This window comes from Epinephelus fuscoguttatus, linkage group LG11 (assembly GCF_011397635.1).
Source record: "Epinephelus fuscoguttatus linkage group LG11, E.fuscoguttatus.final_Chr_v1".
NCBI classification, from domain to species: Eukaryota; Metazoa; Chordata; class Actinopteri; order Perciformes; family Serranidae; genus Epinephelus; species Epinephelus fuscoguttatus.
The window spans coordinates 11,422,199-11,439,616 of NC_064762.1; the positions used below are offsets into that span (position 1 = coordinate 11,422,199).

Consider the following 17,418-nt stretch of genomic DNA (forward strand, 5'->3'; position numbering starts at 1 on the left):
TTGTGTTTTATTCTACTGGTTGGGAAAACTCACAACTGACCCTTCACACGGATGCAGACTGGCCAATCATAACGTAGCACTGGGCCGGCTCAGACCAGGGTCCGACAACAACACAGCTGTGCTCCATTGACTCTAATGCAGTCGTTTCAGATTTCCTTCATTTTCAGGCTGGTTTTGTGGATTTGGAGCTAAATGTTGTGCCTGGGGCACGTCGTGTATTAATGATACTCGTTACCTGGAGAGGTTGGAAAAAGATGTACGTTTCTTCCCTGTTCCAAAACCAAAATCAAACCCTGAAAAGTGTAGGGTTAGCTAGCTAGCTACTGAAGATATAGCCTACTGAATGTATACACATGCTGCTTTTGCTTTTTAATGATTATAACAGTGAAACAAAGACCGACCCTGCTGTACAGGAGCCAGTGAAGGGAAGCAGGGGAACTTTGCTGATATTCAACCAGCTCTGTGTCATCGCATTGTGTGCAGATGAACATTGTTTGACTTTCCCCAGAGGTCCCTGCCTGTCCAGCAGAGGTCCAGGTGCTGGCAGCGGCACGGGGGTGAAGCCAATGACCGTTCATCTGCACACACTACGATGCCACACAGCTGGTTCAGAATCAGCAAAGTTTCCCTTTATATTCATTGTCTTGTGTGGCGATCAGCAGTGATGTGGTGGTTCACTTTTACACTGTGATCTGTAGCCTATAGTTCGGCTTTAGCTTCTAACTATCTTTGTCTTTTTAACCTGGTGTTGCTGCTGAGTCAGTTTGACATCCTGGATATATCCTTCAAACACAGACTGTAGACCCCTCTGTCTGCTTCTCTCTGGAATCACTCTTTCATTTCTCCAAAAATATGATAATATTTCTTCAGGGAGTGCAGTTAGTTACAGTGTGGGCTCCATGCTTACTCTGACAGCTTGTCGGATCATCACAAAGTGGCGCGGCTTAGCGAAAGGTCAGTACGAGGCAAAATGTAAAGACACATTTTCTCCCTTGAGTCATCTTCCTGGCTGTCACCTCTCTCTGCCCACAACTTACATTTTGACTGACTTAGGAAATGATGCTACTGAATTAAATTAATTTAGAAAGGAATGGATCTTGTAAGATTGATATGTTTTGGGATGGTTTTGTATTGTTATATGATTTTTTGGTTAGTGTTTCGGATATTTATTACGTATTACTTTTGTGACTGCAGTGACTGGGAGAGTTGGGTCACGTGTATATGGGCAGTGACACTAATAATCTATATGAACATCTCATGTCCACCTATGTGGTTTTTTTTTTTTGGTTGGGGAGAAAGGATGAGTGGGTTGCCGTGTTTAATGTTGCCTGCACTTTTTTGTTCACTGTGATCATTTTGATTATAAGTTTGTGCACCTTATGATAAGTTGATTCTTTTTTATTAAAATATTTATTTAACGTATTTTTGGTCACAGGGACAAGAAACTCTCTACGGGCTTTTGAAGGATGCGATAAAAATGAGAACATTGAACTTTGAAAAGAAAGTGAATGCTGGTAAGCATATTATGTGTGGTTATATGTGTAGCGGAAAAGTCAGAGCCAAGGAAATGAAGGCATTGCAGCAGCTGACATCACAACAACAACAACAACAACAAAATAAAGGACAAGGGTCCAGTATAACTACTGGGTTGGTCAACTCCATAAAATGGACAGGAGACTTTACTCTCTCGAACATGCATCTGGTTGGGTCTGTAATATCCCCAGGAAAAATGTGTCAGGTGTATACAGTATATATCTTTCAAAATTATTTGGTTCAATCATTGCTCCAAAGGCCCCATCAGTCCGAAAAATATCCATTGCGGTCAAAAGCCCATCTCTCTGACAGCTTGTTATCCCCGAAACACACGCCCATTACTCTGAAGCCCCATTTCTTAGAAAGTGCACACTCCCTGCAGCTAGTTTCAGTTCCCCAGCAACCACCCAAAAAAGGGTTTGTTAAGTCAAACCAGTGAAGAGTTATTTTAAACAACCCTTTGCATCATTTCCCAGCAAGGTGTGTGTCACCGAGCCAGGTTTTTTTTTTTTCCACTGACCCGTCCCTGCTTTTCTAGTGACCTTTGTGCCACCAAACATGGGTGTTTTAAGCTAAAACATGATCTCTTCCAACGATAACCAACTGGTTTTTGTGCCCTAATGTAATCACACATTCACCACAATGTTGTTAACAGATTATGGTCTGTTGGAGAAATGGGCTTTCAGTCCGTCCATCCATCCATCCATCCATCTTCATCTACTTACCCAGGACTGGGTCGTGGGGGCAGCAGGCCAAGCAAAGCACCCCAGACGTCCCTCTCCCCAGCAACGCTTTCCAGCTCCTCCTGGGGGACCCCAAGGCGTTCCCAGGCCAGATGAGATATGTAATCCCTCCAGCGTGTTCTGGGTCTGCCCCGGGGCCTCCTACCAGTGGGACATGCTCAGAACACCTTCAACAGGAGGCGCCCAGGAGGCATCCTGATCAGATGCCCAAACCACCTCAACTGACCCCTTTCAATGGGAAGGAGCAGCGGCTCTACTCCGAGCTCCCTCCGGATGTCCGAGCTCCTCACCCTATCTCTAAGGCTGAGCCCACAGAGGAAACCTATTTTGGCAACTTGCACCCGCAACCTCATTCTTTCGGTCACTAGCCAGAGCTCATGACCATAGGTGAGGGTTGGAGCATCACTGCAGAAGCTGCACCAAACCGCCTATCTATCTCACACTCCCTCGCTTGAGGCAGAAACTCTCTCCCAACCAAGAGGGGTCCAGTGGGACATTTTTCTGACTAACGTGGCTTTAGAATTTTGGGCCATCAGAAACAAAGGCAGTCCCCGATGACAGAGACAGTGGCGCTGATGAAGACCTGAGAGTTGCAACGTGTTGGTCTTTCTAATTTATACTGCCATGCAAAATAAAGGCATTTTAATATCTGCACAAACCCTACAGTGTGCCAGATTGTTTTGAAGGGGACTTGCATTTTATATTTTTTGATAGAACACATACGTCACTCATGCAATGAGCCCTTCACAAGATGGAATGGGCAGTCCCCATTTTAGATCCATGAATACCTCTATTCCCTACAGGCGGGGTGAGCAGAGGGATATTCAGTTGGTTGCAATCTGCAACCGCGAGATGCCACTAAATCCAACACACTGCTCCTTTAATTAAAACCACAAATTAATTTCCCCAGACACACATGAGGCCTGACTAGGAAACACTTTGAGACATATGCTTATACTGTATGTGAAGGCTGATCCCACTCTCAGCCAGTGGTATCGATCTTCTCATCCAGCTCTCGGCAAGAAAGCAAATAAATGCATTTCTCAAAATAAATCTAACATCAGACTTTTGAGCAAAAACAGGAACAAGTTTTGTGTTATTGTAAATACTCCCTGATTAGATGGATTTAGCAGTGAGTTGGAATTTATCGTGGTGCAATCAGTGACTACAATCTAATTATTATTTCAAAAGTACGAGATGTGATTTATAGGCTCCATAACCATAATTACACCATAATTTATTCTTTGCATGACTAAACATCTTTTCACCACGCTGTATGTAGTGCACTGACAGAGAAATAATAAAACAATTTGCTTAGAGGTTGTTTTAATTTTGTTTTCACGCTCACAAACACACCACTACACCACCCTTTCAGCATGCACGTTTATAAGTGATTCTGTCTCAGATGATTTCTTCCTCTGTGGGTGAAGATAGCCCCCTTCTGATGACCAGAAATGTGTGTTAAAGATCACGAAAAATTGTGAGCGAACATCTTGGCAGCGGTACATGCGCTGAATTTAGAGGAGAAGTCATGTTTGCATGGGAAAGGGATGCTTTCTTTGTTGAGAACCGGCCAGAGAAAACCCTGCCTGGGCCCAAAGGAGCAGCTGGGGGAAACACTGAGTCACAAACGGCACATACACAAACTCCCCCGCAACAGTCTTGACCCTTTGGTTGGACTGGTTTTTATTAACAATGGTGTCTAGACAGAGTTCAGCACAAAGAGGATTACTAGCTGACCCAGCCTGCTGTCCACACAGCCTGAGGAGAGAACGTAAATGGAGGTGTTTCCTCTGCCTCTGATGGCACGACCGGCAGAATAACTCCATGAAAAAAGCTCCTATTCTCAGCCACACACAGGGGAACACCTCCCCGAACCTGGTTTACAAAACATATCAAAGTGTCAGTTACAGTCCCGTCGGAAATTAATAAAAAGAGAGCACATAAGGTGAACTGGCTGAAGAGAGAGTGTAAAGTAAAGGAGAATAAAAAGATGTAGTGAGGGATGTATCCAACTATCATGAGACAAGCCAGTAGAAGACAAACAAAAAGCTTTATTGAGAATTATTTGTACAGCGACTAAACAGTCACAGGCCGTAAAGGAAATTAAGTGAAACATCAAACGACAACAGAGAAATTCTCTTAAGTTAAATTTGGAAGACACTGCCACTGTGCAGGGGAACAGTTCATACTAGGCTGCACCAGTATGGATGTTTTCAACCGACACGATAACTGATATTTCAAAATTTGTATAACCTGTAGTTTATGTCACATGAGGCTAAGAAAGGCTGAGATGTAGTGAGAAATATGGCTGATTTAATATTCCACAGCTCTGACTGAACCAAATCAAACTGACATCACTATTACCAACACAACAAAAACAAAGAATAGTTGTGACTCTTCAAACCTGCCAACATTAAGCCTACCCTCAACGCCCCTGCCCCCATATAACCCTACACTACAGATGAACATGATAAATACAAGGATGTGAAAGTAATATGACTTTTAATCAGTATTAAATTTATAGTTAACGGTAAGAAAGAGGAAATGATGAAGCCAAGTATTGCTGTGTAGTTATCTGGTGTATCAGTAAAGTGTATAAACTACACTTCAGAGTGGAGCCTCTACTAACAGAGACAAACACTGACAGCTGACTCGTGTGAACATCGGCAGGTCCGCGTTACATCTGGTGTATGAAGTGTTTATGTCGTCACGTTGCATCTTTATAAACATCATCCCATGATAGACTAGCCTACAACTACCAAGTAACACTCAACTCAGACAAACAAACAACTGTGTCCCACACACAGACGCAGCCAGAGAGATAACTATACAAATAATCGCTAACTGTAGCATCACATGGCTAGTAGTTATTACGAACTTTCACAACAGACGGTCTTTCAGTGTCTGTTTGGAGGTTGGAGATCAGACCCTCGGTGCAATCCTGATGTCTTCCTCTGGAACTGTGAAAGACGTCCACCCGTCATGCGACATGTTTTGCCCTCACAACAGCGAGCTGCAGTTCTTCTTCCTCTTCTCTGTGTTTATTTGTGGCTCACAAACCAAGTTTAAAGGTACACGTACCGCCAGCCACTATGTCAGGTATGTAGATGCTGCCCGTGTTAAATCAATGAAAGCAGTCTGGCTTCCTATTATCGGCGCTATTTATCGGCTACCATTTTAATTATCTGAATAATGCATAATTATAAAAATGTCCCATTATCGGCCGATAATTTGTGCATCCCTAGTTCATATCATTAAGAAGATGCCGCAATGACCGACACACAGAAAAAAAGTGGATAGTAAACATTGTGGCATGTACTTGAGTACAACAGATAACAACAAATGTCAGATATTTGTACTTTATTTGACTTTTTCTATTTTATGCCATTTACACAGGTACAGTTCCTTAAAGTCTGAAAAGGCATTGAATTCATTAATCTAAAAATAAGGCCTTAAATGGAATTAAAATGTCTTAAATCAATCTTTCATGATGCAGAACAACCAGCCCTTCACCTAGCTTGGTCTTGGCAGGGTGCTGGAAACATGATTGAACCAGCTGTGTGGCATCGCAGGTGTTTGGTTTGCCACTGTGCTCTACCCTCGTCTCTGCCACATGATGAAAAAGTCATGTTTTATTTTACCTGAACATTTGGGCAAAATTTTCCCTTACTTCAAGTAATTAATGTCCGGTCATGGTTTTTTTTTTTTAAATTTCTTTATTGTAAAATTGGTGTTTGATTTCATTGCAAGTGGCATGAAAAAAAAAAAGTCTTAAATCTAGCTTGCCTTAATTAAGCTGTAGAAACCCTGTTATACGCTCTACTTCATTTGAGTAAAAAATATTGCATTTTTTATAACACTACAATTCGTTCACAGCAGTTAGTTATATACAAACACAATATAAGAATATAAAACATAGATTAAAATACAGTAACAGTAGACCATTTAAAACTAAGATCCATCTCAACTAACATCAGTTACTTTGATACTTTAAGTGCATTTTGCTAATAATATTTCTGAAATAATAATACTAACATGGGTATTCACTTTCTTGCTGAGAATTAGGTGAGAGGATTGATGCGACTCATGTCTGGATTGATACCAGTCTCTTTTCTTGCCTGATTCAAAGATCTATTAGTCGAATCCAGACTGTTAAGAATTCAGCTGCCAGAGACAAAATGACATCACTCCAGTTTTAGCTTCTTTACACAGGCTCCCAGTACGTTTTAGAGTCAATTTTAAGATTTTACTGATTATTTTTAAGGGTTCCCCATGGTCTCTCTCACAGCTATATCTCCGACCTCTTAGTGCCGTAGATGCCAGGATGTACTTTAAGGTCCTCGGGCAGCTGATTTCTTTCATCTGTCCCAGCTGAAAACTAAAGGGGCCCCTAGGCTCTGGAACAATCTGCACGAGGAAATCTGGTCAGCCGAATCAGTGATCTCTTTTAGGTCCCTTCTTAATACACACTTTTATCCTGAGTTCTAAGTTCATTTAGACTGTCTGTTATTTCCCTCAGTTTATATAGTGTGTTTATATCAGTTCTTTTAAAAGTTGCTGTTTCCATGTCTTGTCTGTTTTAATTACTGACATGTAAAGCACTTTGTAACGTTGTTCTGAAAAGCACTTTATAAATAAAGATTATTTTAATTATTATTATTGTTACAGTCTCTTTTTGTAGTAAACTTGAACATACATCAAACATCACAGCTGAAGCTTAGGGGACAAAAGTACGTGCTCAGTTTAGAAAAAAAATGGTTTGGCTTAAAACGAGTATGTCTGTTACTTACGTAATGTGACATCATGTGACATACACGTTACATACATCATGTGACATAGGTCACTATCATAGCATGCTACACATGCTAGCACACTACACGGTTATTAAAACAACTCATTGGAATTCTGGTTGCAAACGAGACACAAACAGCAAACTCCCAGGTGAAAGTCCTGAGTTTGTTTGACCGATATTCCCCTCTCATCCACCCTGTACTGACTTTCTCACTCTTTATACTATGGCAGTTATGTGGAGGGTCAAAAATGGCGCCGCCCGGTCATACCACCACTAAAGGGTACCTCAGTGCATTGGTAACAGGCTACTAACCAAGCGTCGATATTTGACATGTTGGGACTGAGATCGCGTTGATATATACTATTAATGTATTGTAATCTCTTTGGGATACAATAACGTCACAATACAACCCGGTCTCACTCCGAAGTCGTCAAAATCCGGTACTTGGGCAGTGACTTGTGGCATCAGACACTGATGAAAAAAGCTGTCCTTTAACGTCAGCATTATACGCAGCCAGAAATAAGTTAAAGTGGCTAAAATCCAAGTAGGGCGGGTGGAAGGGGTGGTGTGTGGGTCCAACAAACACCAATTTTCACCCAGGAGAGTGGTGTTTGTGTTCCATAAGATTATAAAGCCAAACCCTGTTCTTTTTTTCCTAAACCCAAACACCTGCATTTGTTGGCTAAACATAACCACAAGCATTGGTTGTTGGAGAAAAACAAAAACATTCATTTGCATTATTGTACTGACGTGGTGCATTTATTTTAAAGACACTGTATGTAAACATTAAGTTTCTTGTGAAAACAGAAGTGTACTTTGAAAGAAGACAATGTATGTAACAGGTGTAATTGACACAGCGTCCCTGAACGTTAACAAATGGAGAACCGGGTTATCTCTAACATTATATGTGGACATGGAAGGTCCATGAACAAATACTGATATGTGACGAGGTCAGAGTGAGAATGCGTTGCACAATACATCAACACAGTTTACCTGAGACAAAATATATGCAACATATATATATATATATATATATATATATATATAAAATCCAGTGAGAGCTGGAAAAGTCTGCCGTTTGAACATGTGTCTAGCTTTTAGGTGCCCTAAACAGAAGAAAAAAGAATGAATGAATAAATCAATCAATCACTAAATGAGTTTATACATCTGTCTGAATCATAAGTACAGTTCACTTCACCTCTCTTTTCGTCTATTTCTGTCTGTCTGTTACTAAACACTGGAGACAAATGGTCAGTCCTCTCACTGGATGTTCTCCAACACAAACACTATTCAGTCTTTTCATTAACTGTTGTTTCCTCTGCCAGGATCTCTCCCGTAAAAGCTAAGATGCTAATACAGACATTGTCATTATCAGTTAAAAAATGCTAGCTAAGGCTTTACACATCTACATCAACATACACACAGAGAAAAATACATTTTGAAATAAAAAACACGATTATAACCCAAGTTCATTGGTATTGTATTGTCAATGTGATAGAATCTGTCATTTACTTGCTGATATTTTGACTCTTTGCCTGATTCACTGTAACAAACCTCTATTTCTACAGCTCTGGCTGAGGACCAGTTGAAATCAGCACAGAGCTCATTTGAAGGGAGGCGCTGCTTAACCTCAAAGTTCATTACTGAACCACAAACTTTTTTTCATTTTGACAAGAAATAAAATAGTTCCCCAAAGCGTTGTCGGCGTTCTGCAATCTGTTGAGATATCCGGTGGCTTTTCACAGAAACACCAAATGTTTAAACTGACAGGAATGCAAGCTTCTGCATTAACAACAGCATTAATGTTCCCTTTTTTGGCACAAAGTGCACAAGTTTCTGGAAGCAAAAGCATAAAGGAGTGGATCCACACAGCTATTCACAAATGTCAGTGCTCCAGCAATGTTTGAAGCGTCCTCAGAAAACTTAATCAGCCCCTCGTTTTTGAGTGAAAAAGCTGCCACACCAAGCACGTTTATGATATGATGCGGCATCCAGAGGACAAAATAGGTCAAAATGATACTTGTGACCAGCCGGGTCGTCTGTGGGTTGTTGAAGAAAGCTGCCTGGTTCACTTTTCTGTAAAGGCCGATGTATGACAATGCCACAACAGCTATTGAAACAGATCCTACCACAGTCTCTGTCAGCTGCACGGCCACCTGCTGGGCCTCAGAAGAGTAGTGAGGTTGGCAGCTTGTCCAGTTCTGATCTGTCTTCACCTGCCGGACCACTAAAGCAGGGATGGACAGGATCATTGCAACCAGCCAGAGCAGAGCCACCAGCCTCCTCCTTCCTCGCTGATCAAAGAACTTCTGCAGGCGCACCACCTGGAGGTAGCGCTGAATGCTCAGCACACTCACAGTCAGCATGCTTCCATAAATGCTGCAGTAAATGAGAAATGACAGGAGCTTACAGGCCACCAGGCCAAAGATCCAGCCATTCAGTAGAGCGTAAATCCACAGAGGCAGGGTGATCAGGCAGAGCACGTCTGATATGGCCAAATTCAGCATCAGAATCTGGCTCAGACTGGACATGTTCTCCCAGTTTGGTCTGAGGATGATCACAGCGATGTTTCCAGGAACTCCCAGCAGGAAGCAGAAAGACAGCACCAACGAAGGGACCAGACCTCTGGAGCCCCAGGATTCAAGAGGTGGATGTCCAGGAGAGGAGATGTTAGAAGTGACCATAGAGGAGTTGAGTTTTTCCATGCTGCAGACTTGCTGACAGAGAAGCTGAACGTTGTGCACTGACCCAATGATGATGACAACTGTGTCAGTCAGTCAGAGGAACAAGATGTTCCCCTTTGATGCGTAAAAAGAGGAAGGAGGTAAAAAAGAAATGATTGGTGCAAATGAATTGAACTTTTGCCCGGATACCACATGTTCTATCACGGCTGTACTTTTCTGGTGCTTCATTATCTGATTGCATTTCACCTTATTCTGTTTCCTGCACAGGGGACAGTTTTCATCACAACACATTCAGGGAAGTAAAAATAAAGCCTAAGGACCACTTATAATATCTGCAAGAGTTAAGACTTTACACATTCAAACATGATGCAAAGGTAAAGCATTTTCCTCAACAATAATCTCAATTTGTTTTAATGTGTAACTTTGTCTAGACTGACAAGGGGTCAGTCAGTGTCTGCATAACTGGCATGTTTTTATATTAGTGTTTGTAATGATTTGACAGGAAGATTAGCAACTCCTGAGGTGGAAGCTAATGGGGATCCAAATAAAGAATAAAGAATTTGTTCCCCATCAGAAATGATTCAGTCATGTTTGTTCATCATTAAACAGTAATGAATCTAAAACAACATATGCTTTCTGCATAAATGTTACACCCCGAGACACCATGATGATGCGCCAACAACATTTTCGGGGAGAAAAATGGCAATTCTATTGTCATTTTCAGACGTAATTTTAACATTCAATGATATATAGTACAACACTGTGGTCCAACCTAACTGATGTTTCTGCTGTGTTCATTTTATCTACTGTGTTTCTTTGTTAGTCTTTGATAAACCAAATCTACCAGCATGGAAGCTAAGCAATGTACCGCTCTGGTCAAGGCCACAGCAAAACACTTTTTAGCTATCAAAAAAAAAACAAAACAAAACATCAATATCAGTTTAACTATACAATACATTTGGAATATTTTCTTTGCTTTACCTTGCACACAAACCAATAAAGACAGCAGTAGCCCATCAACTCTTGTGTTCTGTGAAGTTAAATTAGTTTGTTTTTGTCAATGGAGACTGGTGGCTTTGAGATAACGGCTTCAGTTCCCTATTGGAAAGGGCTGACAGCAAGGTAGAGTGGTGAAAATATTATGAATATAGCATACACTTAAACTGATGAACTGATTTGTTTTGGTGGGCCTTTTATTGGGTGGATAAAAACTAACAAATTGAGGCAACGTTGATGTGACGCAGGGGGTTTTCTACCTAGAGGTTATTGTAAACGAACATTGTGATGCCGTCTATGTAGCCTATCTATTTTTGTAAGTAATGACTAACTTGATCTTTGCAATTAAAAAATAGATTTTAATAAAGCCTGGCATGTTTTGACAAAATAAACTCCCCACAAGGCCCATTTAGTAGCTGTTAAGCTGTACTAGAGCCTTCAATCATATCATATGATCTTCATCAGCAGATAGAGCTTTCTTACTTGTCATAGAATTGCAGATGTTCAAATTTCTTAAGGCGTCGGTGGCTTAGTGGTAGAGCAGGCGACCCATGTACAAGGCTGTTGCCGCAGCGGTCCGGGTTCGACTCCAACCTGTGGCCCTTTGCTGAATGTCACTCCCTCACGCTCATCTGTCCTATCGATTAAAGCCTTAAAAATGCCCAAAAAATATCCTTTTAAAAATAAATAAATAAAAAATTTCTTGTATTTTGGGAGGGGTACCCAAAGGACTTGTTGACAGCTGCTGACAAACAACTTCTTGTGACTTTGAGAAGCCCTTAAGGGGATACTTTGCAGATTTTTTACCAGGTCTGTGTCACCGTGGAGTGGGGAGTGTGTGCAGATGAACAGTGTTAACACTGCCCCCGAGCTGCCAGCTCCCGCCTATTCACTGGCCAAACTCCACTTAATGACGCATAATCCGGTGGATTTTTGCTCACGTCACAGGTGGGGGAGGTCCCGCCGCTGCCAGCAAGGGGGAGGAGCCAAACACTGTTCATCTGCACAAACTCCCCACACCATGGTGACACAGACCTGGTTGAAAATCTGCAAGGTAACCCTTTAAAGTGGTCGGGGAAGTACGAAGCAGCAACAGAGAAAACTCCACCTGCTGATGAAGATCATGTTATAGGATTAAATGCTTTCCCAAAGCCAGGAATGAACTTTGAATCTTAACTTGAGTATTTAGTGTGCAATAGAACTTTTCAGGTAATTAATCCTGCTATCCACAAACACTATCTGTCAGTATGATAACACTAATAAGTGAGTCTTTGACTGATGTGTGTCTGTATCACTTTAAAATTGGTCCTTTGACTCTTTACCAGATTCATTCTTGATTAACTTCACTTTTACAGCTCTGGCTGAGGACCAGTTGTAATCAGCATACAGTTGATTTGATGTGAGACACTGCTAAACCTCAAAATTCTTCATCATCTGCAGCTCTCTGTGACAAATAAGACAACCACACCCTCAAACTGTGTACCAGCAGGGGAGGTACAGTCTTACGACTAAAAATCGCTGGTTTCAGCTTCTTCCCTCTGTACAGATATCTGGTAGCATTTCATCAATCATACTATGTCAAATGATCAGACTTTCTGGAATAGCAAGTTTCTGCGTTAACAACAGTATTAATGTTCCCTTTTCTGGCACACAGTGCACATGTTTTTAGAAGCAAAAGCATACAGAAGTGGATTCATGCAGCTATTCACAAATGACAGCGCTCCAGCAATGTGCGAAATGTCTGCAAAACACTTCATCAGGCTCTCGTTTTTGAGTAAAACAGCTGTGACACCAAGTACATTTACAATATGATAGGGCATCCAGAGGACAAAATAAGTCACAATGATGGCTGTGACCAGCCGGGTCGTCTGTGGGTTGTTGAAGAAAGCTGCCTGGTTCACTTTTCTGTAAAGACCAAGGTACGACAGTGCCACAATAGCTATTGAAAAAAATCCTACCACAGTCTCTGTCAGTAGCTTGGCCACCTGCTGGGCCTCGGAAGAGTAGTGAGGTTGGCAGCTTGTCCAATTCTGATCTGTCTTCAGCTGCCAAACCACCAAAGTAGGGATGGACAGGATCATTGCAACCAGCCAGAGCAGAACCACCAGCCTCCTCCTTCCTCGCTGATCTAAGAACTTCTGAAGACGCACCACCTGGAGGTAGCGCTGGACACTCAGGACCGTCACAGTCTACATGCTTCCATAAATACTACAGTACATGAGATGCACCAGGAGCTTACAGGTCACCAGGCCAAGTTTCCAGCCGTACAGTAGAGTGTAAACCCACAGGGGCAGGGTGATCAGGCAGAGCAGGTCTGATATGGCCAAATTCAGCATCAGAATCTGGCTCAGACTGGACATATTCGTCCAGTTTGGTCTGAGGATGATCACAACGATGTTTCCAGGAACTCCCAGCAGGAAGCAGACAGACAGCACCACCGCAGGGACCAGACCTCTGGAGTCCCAGGAGGCAGGAGGTGGATGTCCAGGAGAGGAGGAGATGTTAGAAGTGACCACAGAGGAGTTGAGCTGTTCCATGCAGAGAAGCTGAACGCTGTGCACTGAGCCAGTGATGATGGCAACTGTGTCAGTCAGTCAGAGGAACAAGATGTTCCCCTTTGATGTGTTCAAAGAGGAATGATTTACAAAGAATTGATTGGTGCAAATGAATTGAGCTTGTTTTATCAAGGCTGCATTATTTTAGGTTGCTTCATTATCTGATTGCATTTCACCTTATTCTGTTTCCTGTACAGGGGACAGCTTTCAGCACAACACCTTCAGGGAAGTAAAAATAAAACCTGAGGACTACTTTTCATATCTGCAACAGTGAAGACTTCACATTGGTTCTCAATCAAACATAATTCAGTCATGTTTGTTCATCATTAAATAGTAATGAATCTAAAACAACATATGCTTTCTACCTAAATGTTACACCCTGAGTCACCGTGATAATGCGCCAACAACAATAACAATCACTTTCGGGTAGAAAAATGGCAATTGATTTCAATTGCTTAGATATGTGAAAATAGCAAACTTTTTTTTTTATTTCTATTGTCTTTTTCAGATGTAACTGTAGTCACAACCTAACTGATTTTTCTGCTGTGCTTATTTTTTGTACCGTGTTGCTTTGCTAGTCTTTGATAAACCAAACTACTGGCATGGAAGCGCCGCCAGCTCTTAGAGCTCCCCACCTATTCACCAGCCAAAATCCCCCGAATGACACATAATCTGGTAAAGCATCCCTATAAAGTAGACAGGGAAGTGCAAAGCAGCAACGGTGCAAATGTAATCTGCTGATGAAGATCATGTGATAAGATCAAAAGCTTTCAGAATGCCTTCCCAAAGCCAAGATTGAACTTTGAATCTTAACTTGAGTATTTACAGTGGCAAGAAAAAGTATGTGATCCGATTTACATCTAAGTCACGAGTATAGACAAACACAATGTACTTAACCTAAAACCACACAAACAATTCTAAGATTTCATGTCTATTTCGAACATATCCATTAAACATTCCCAGTGCTGCTAAAAAAAAAAGTAAGTGAACCCCTAGGCTAATGACTAAAAAAAGCTAACTGGAGTCAGGAGTAAGCAAACCTGGAGTCCGATCAATGAAATGAGATTGGGCCAAGGTTTAGAGCCACTTTGACCTACAAAAACACTCCAACTTTTTGACTGTGCTATTCACAAGAAGCATTTGCTGATGTGAACCATGCTTGGCAAGAGCGAGATCTCTGAAGACCTACGGTCAAGAATTGTTGAGCTACATAAAGTTGGAAGAGGTTACAAAGCCATCTAAAAGACTGTAGATATTCACCAGTTCACAGTTAGACAAACTGTCTACAAATGGAGATGATTTAGTACTGTGGTTACTCTCCCAAGAAGTGGGAGCCTAGCCAAGATGAAACCAAAGGCACGACGCAGGATGCTCAGTGCAGCAAAAAAGAACCATATGCAAGAAACATCTCCTGGATGCACTGGGACGCATCCTCAGTGATGTATCCTGGGGTCATCGTGTGTTTCGGGTCTCGCAACATCAGCCACCCTCACCCAGGCGACCCAGCCGGGGGTGATCAGGCCCTGACTTGCATCCCAGTAGCAACCCACGGGTCAGCCCTCTTAATCCAAAGCCACCTTGTGGCTTTCTCTGCGGCTTCACTTGCAGATTGGATGGCCCTCTTTTTGGCTGCCCCTGTGACGCCCAATTGGCTGAGGACTTTGCAGAATGAGCGTCCTGCAAAGGCTCTACAGCCAAATTCTATGGGCTCGTAGAATGTCCTCCAGCCCCTGCCCCTGCACTCCTCCACCAGTTCCTGGTACTTTGCGCGTTTCCTCTCATTGGCTTCCTCAATCCGCTCTTCCCAGGGCACAGTGAGTTCCAGCATGTTCAGATGTTCTGAAGCCTCAGAGGTGATGATCATGTCTGGCCAGAGGGATGTTGTTGTGATGTGCTGGGGGAACTTCAGCTGCTTTCTCAGGTCGACCTGCAGCTGCCAATCAGGGGCTGTGTGGAGGAGGCCTGTTGTTGTCGTGCTTGAGGTTTCTCTCCAGCTTTGATGAAGGGGACTGCCTTCTTCGGAGCATGATGGTGTTTGCTGGTGCTGATGGCTAAGTCTATGCTCTCAAAGAGCAAACACGTGAGCACACTCAAATAGAAAAAAATTAATGAGGTGCACAGCAACAAAAACTATAAAATATCAAAGGTGGCCAGCACTCACAAATGTCCTTTTGAAGATCATTTAATCTAGGCAGCAGAGCAAAGAGCCGTAAGCACTTCATCAGCGTTGTGACCACAGGCAGCAATGACACGTATATATATATACACAACAGGTGTGTCAAATTACATCCAATTATATAGCTGAGGTTACAGGTCATAGAAACAGCTAAAAGTTCAGTCTCAATGTCAAAGTCCCAGGTAAATAAATGTCATGAAAAGACCTCTAAACATATCAATATTAGAATGTATGTACTAAACAACAGGCGGAAATAACACATAGATACATGTATCAGGTGTGACAAATAATCAGCTAAGATTACTAATCCCATAAACAGTCTATCGCTCAGTTTCAACATCAACGCCAAACATCCAAGTACATCAACAATATAGAAAAACATATCAATTTTAGAATGAATATACATACCAAACAACGTCAGACGATTCAATCAACAGTAAATCGGAAGAAAATACATGTAATAGAAAAAATAAAAATGTTAACATCCACAAGAAATATACACAATATACAAAAGAACGGGTCCTATCGATTATCCATATCTACCCATCTTAGAGCCAAAACAGCCACAAAAAGAAGCTGAAAAGAAAACAATTACCTGCAGATCCTAATTTTTGGAATGTTTTTTATGATCTGCATGACCTTATAGGATTTGTTTCAATTTCTGTTGTGGCACTGTCATACATTGGCCCTTACAGAAAAGTGGACCAAGCAGCTTTCTTCAACAACGCACAGACGACCCGGCTGATCACAAGCATCATTGTGACCTATTTTGTCCTCTAGATGCCACATCATATCATAAATGTCCTTGGGGTGGTAGCCCAGTATGGCAGGTCTGATATGGCCAAATTCAGCATCAGAATCTGGCTCAGACTGGACAGGTTCTCCCAGTTTGGTCTGAGGATGATCACAGCGGTGTTTCCAGGAACTCCCAGCAGGAAGCAGACAGACAGCACCACCACAGGGACCAGACCGCTGGAGTCCCAGGAGGCAGGAGGTGGATGTCCAGGAGAGGAGGAGATGTTAGAAGTGACCACAGAGGAGTTGAGTTGTTCCATGCTGCAAACTTGCTGACAGAGACGCTGAACGTTGTGCACTGAGCCAGTGAGGATGGCAACTGTGTCAGTCAGTCAGAGGAGCAAGGTGATTTCCCACAATGCATTCAAAGAGGAACAAATAAAAAAGAAACCATATTTTCATAGATTATGTTCCATGCATAGATTGCATGGCTTTAGAATCTGATGCATTTTGCCACATTCTGTTTCCTGCACAGTGAACCGCTTTCATCACAACAGAAGTAACAAGAATAGATGTGCTGCATCATGGAAATGCTGGCTTGGAATTCTTACCAGTAAAAAAGTGAATGTGGATATCTACAACCGCTATTACCACTACTGATTAAAGGATAACTTCAGTATTTTTCAACCTGGGCCCTATTTCCCCATGTGTATGTGTGCGTATGATTCATAGGTACAACTCGTTTTAAAATTGGTTCAGTATTGAGGGAGGCGGATGCAACCGGGAGCCGCGAAACGAGCTAAAACTGTAACGGGAGCAAATGCATCCCGTATAAGTTTGCGCATTAAAAGTGATTTTTTTTCGCCACTGACCAGTTCAGATCGCCAGTGCTATCTCTGTAAATAGCATACTAAGGGTTTACCTGACCCTTCACCTCCTCCCGGCTGTGACGTCATCTCGCAAGAGCTTTGCTCGTTGCTGGAAGAAAACAGAGGAGCCATGCTAAGCGCCGCTCAGAGTGGCGCTGGTTGTCCCGGAGTACAGTTGAGAGTTTGCATATTTACCCAATTTTGAGAATGAGGATGAGCCCTTTTATTACAATGGCTGCCCGTACTTATTTGAGCCCGAGTATACGGACGAGGAGGTCCTACAAACTGAAGAGCAGAAGAGGATAGAGCGAGAGGGCCAACGAGCAGACGAG

At 42.3% G+C, this 17,418-nt stretch overlaps 1 protein-coding gene and 1 pseudogene across 1 annotated transcript; both read right to left on the reverse strand.

Annotated features, from left to right (window-relative positions):
• Positions 1-5,846: 5,846 nt before the first annotated feature.
• LOC125896755 (leukotriene B4 receptor 1-like) lies at positions 5,847-12,813 on the reverse strand. The gene is made up of 2 exons (XM_049589611.1): positions 12,710-12,813; positions 5,847-9,869 (listed from the first exon to the last, which is right to left on the reverse strand). The coding sequence occupies exon 2, from the start codon at positions 9,774-9,776 to the stop codon at positions 8,871-8,873; it is 906 nt and encodes a 301-aa protein (XP_049445568.1). The 5' UTR covers positions 9,777-9,869; positions 12,710-12,813; the 3' UTR covers positions 5,847-8,870.
• Positions 12,380-17,173, reverse strand: LOC125897563 (leukotriene B4 receptor 1-like; annotated as a pseudogene).
• Positions 17,174-17,418: the final 245 nt, after the last annotated feature.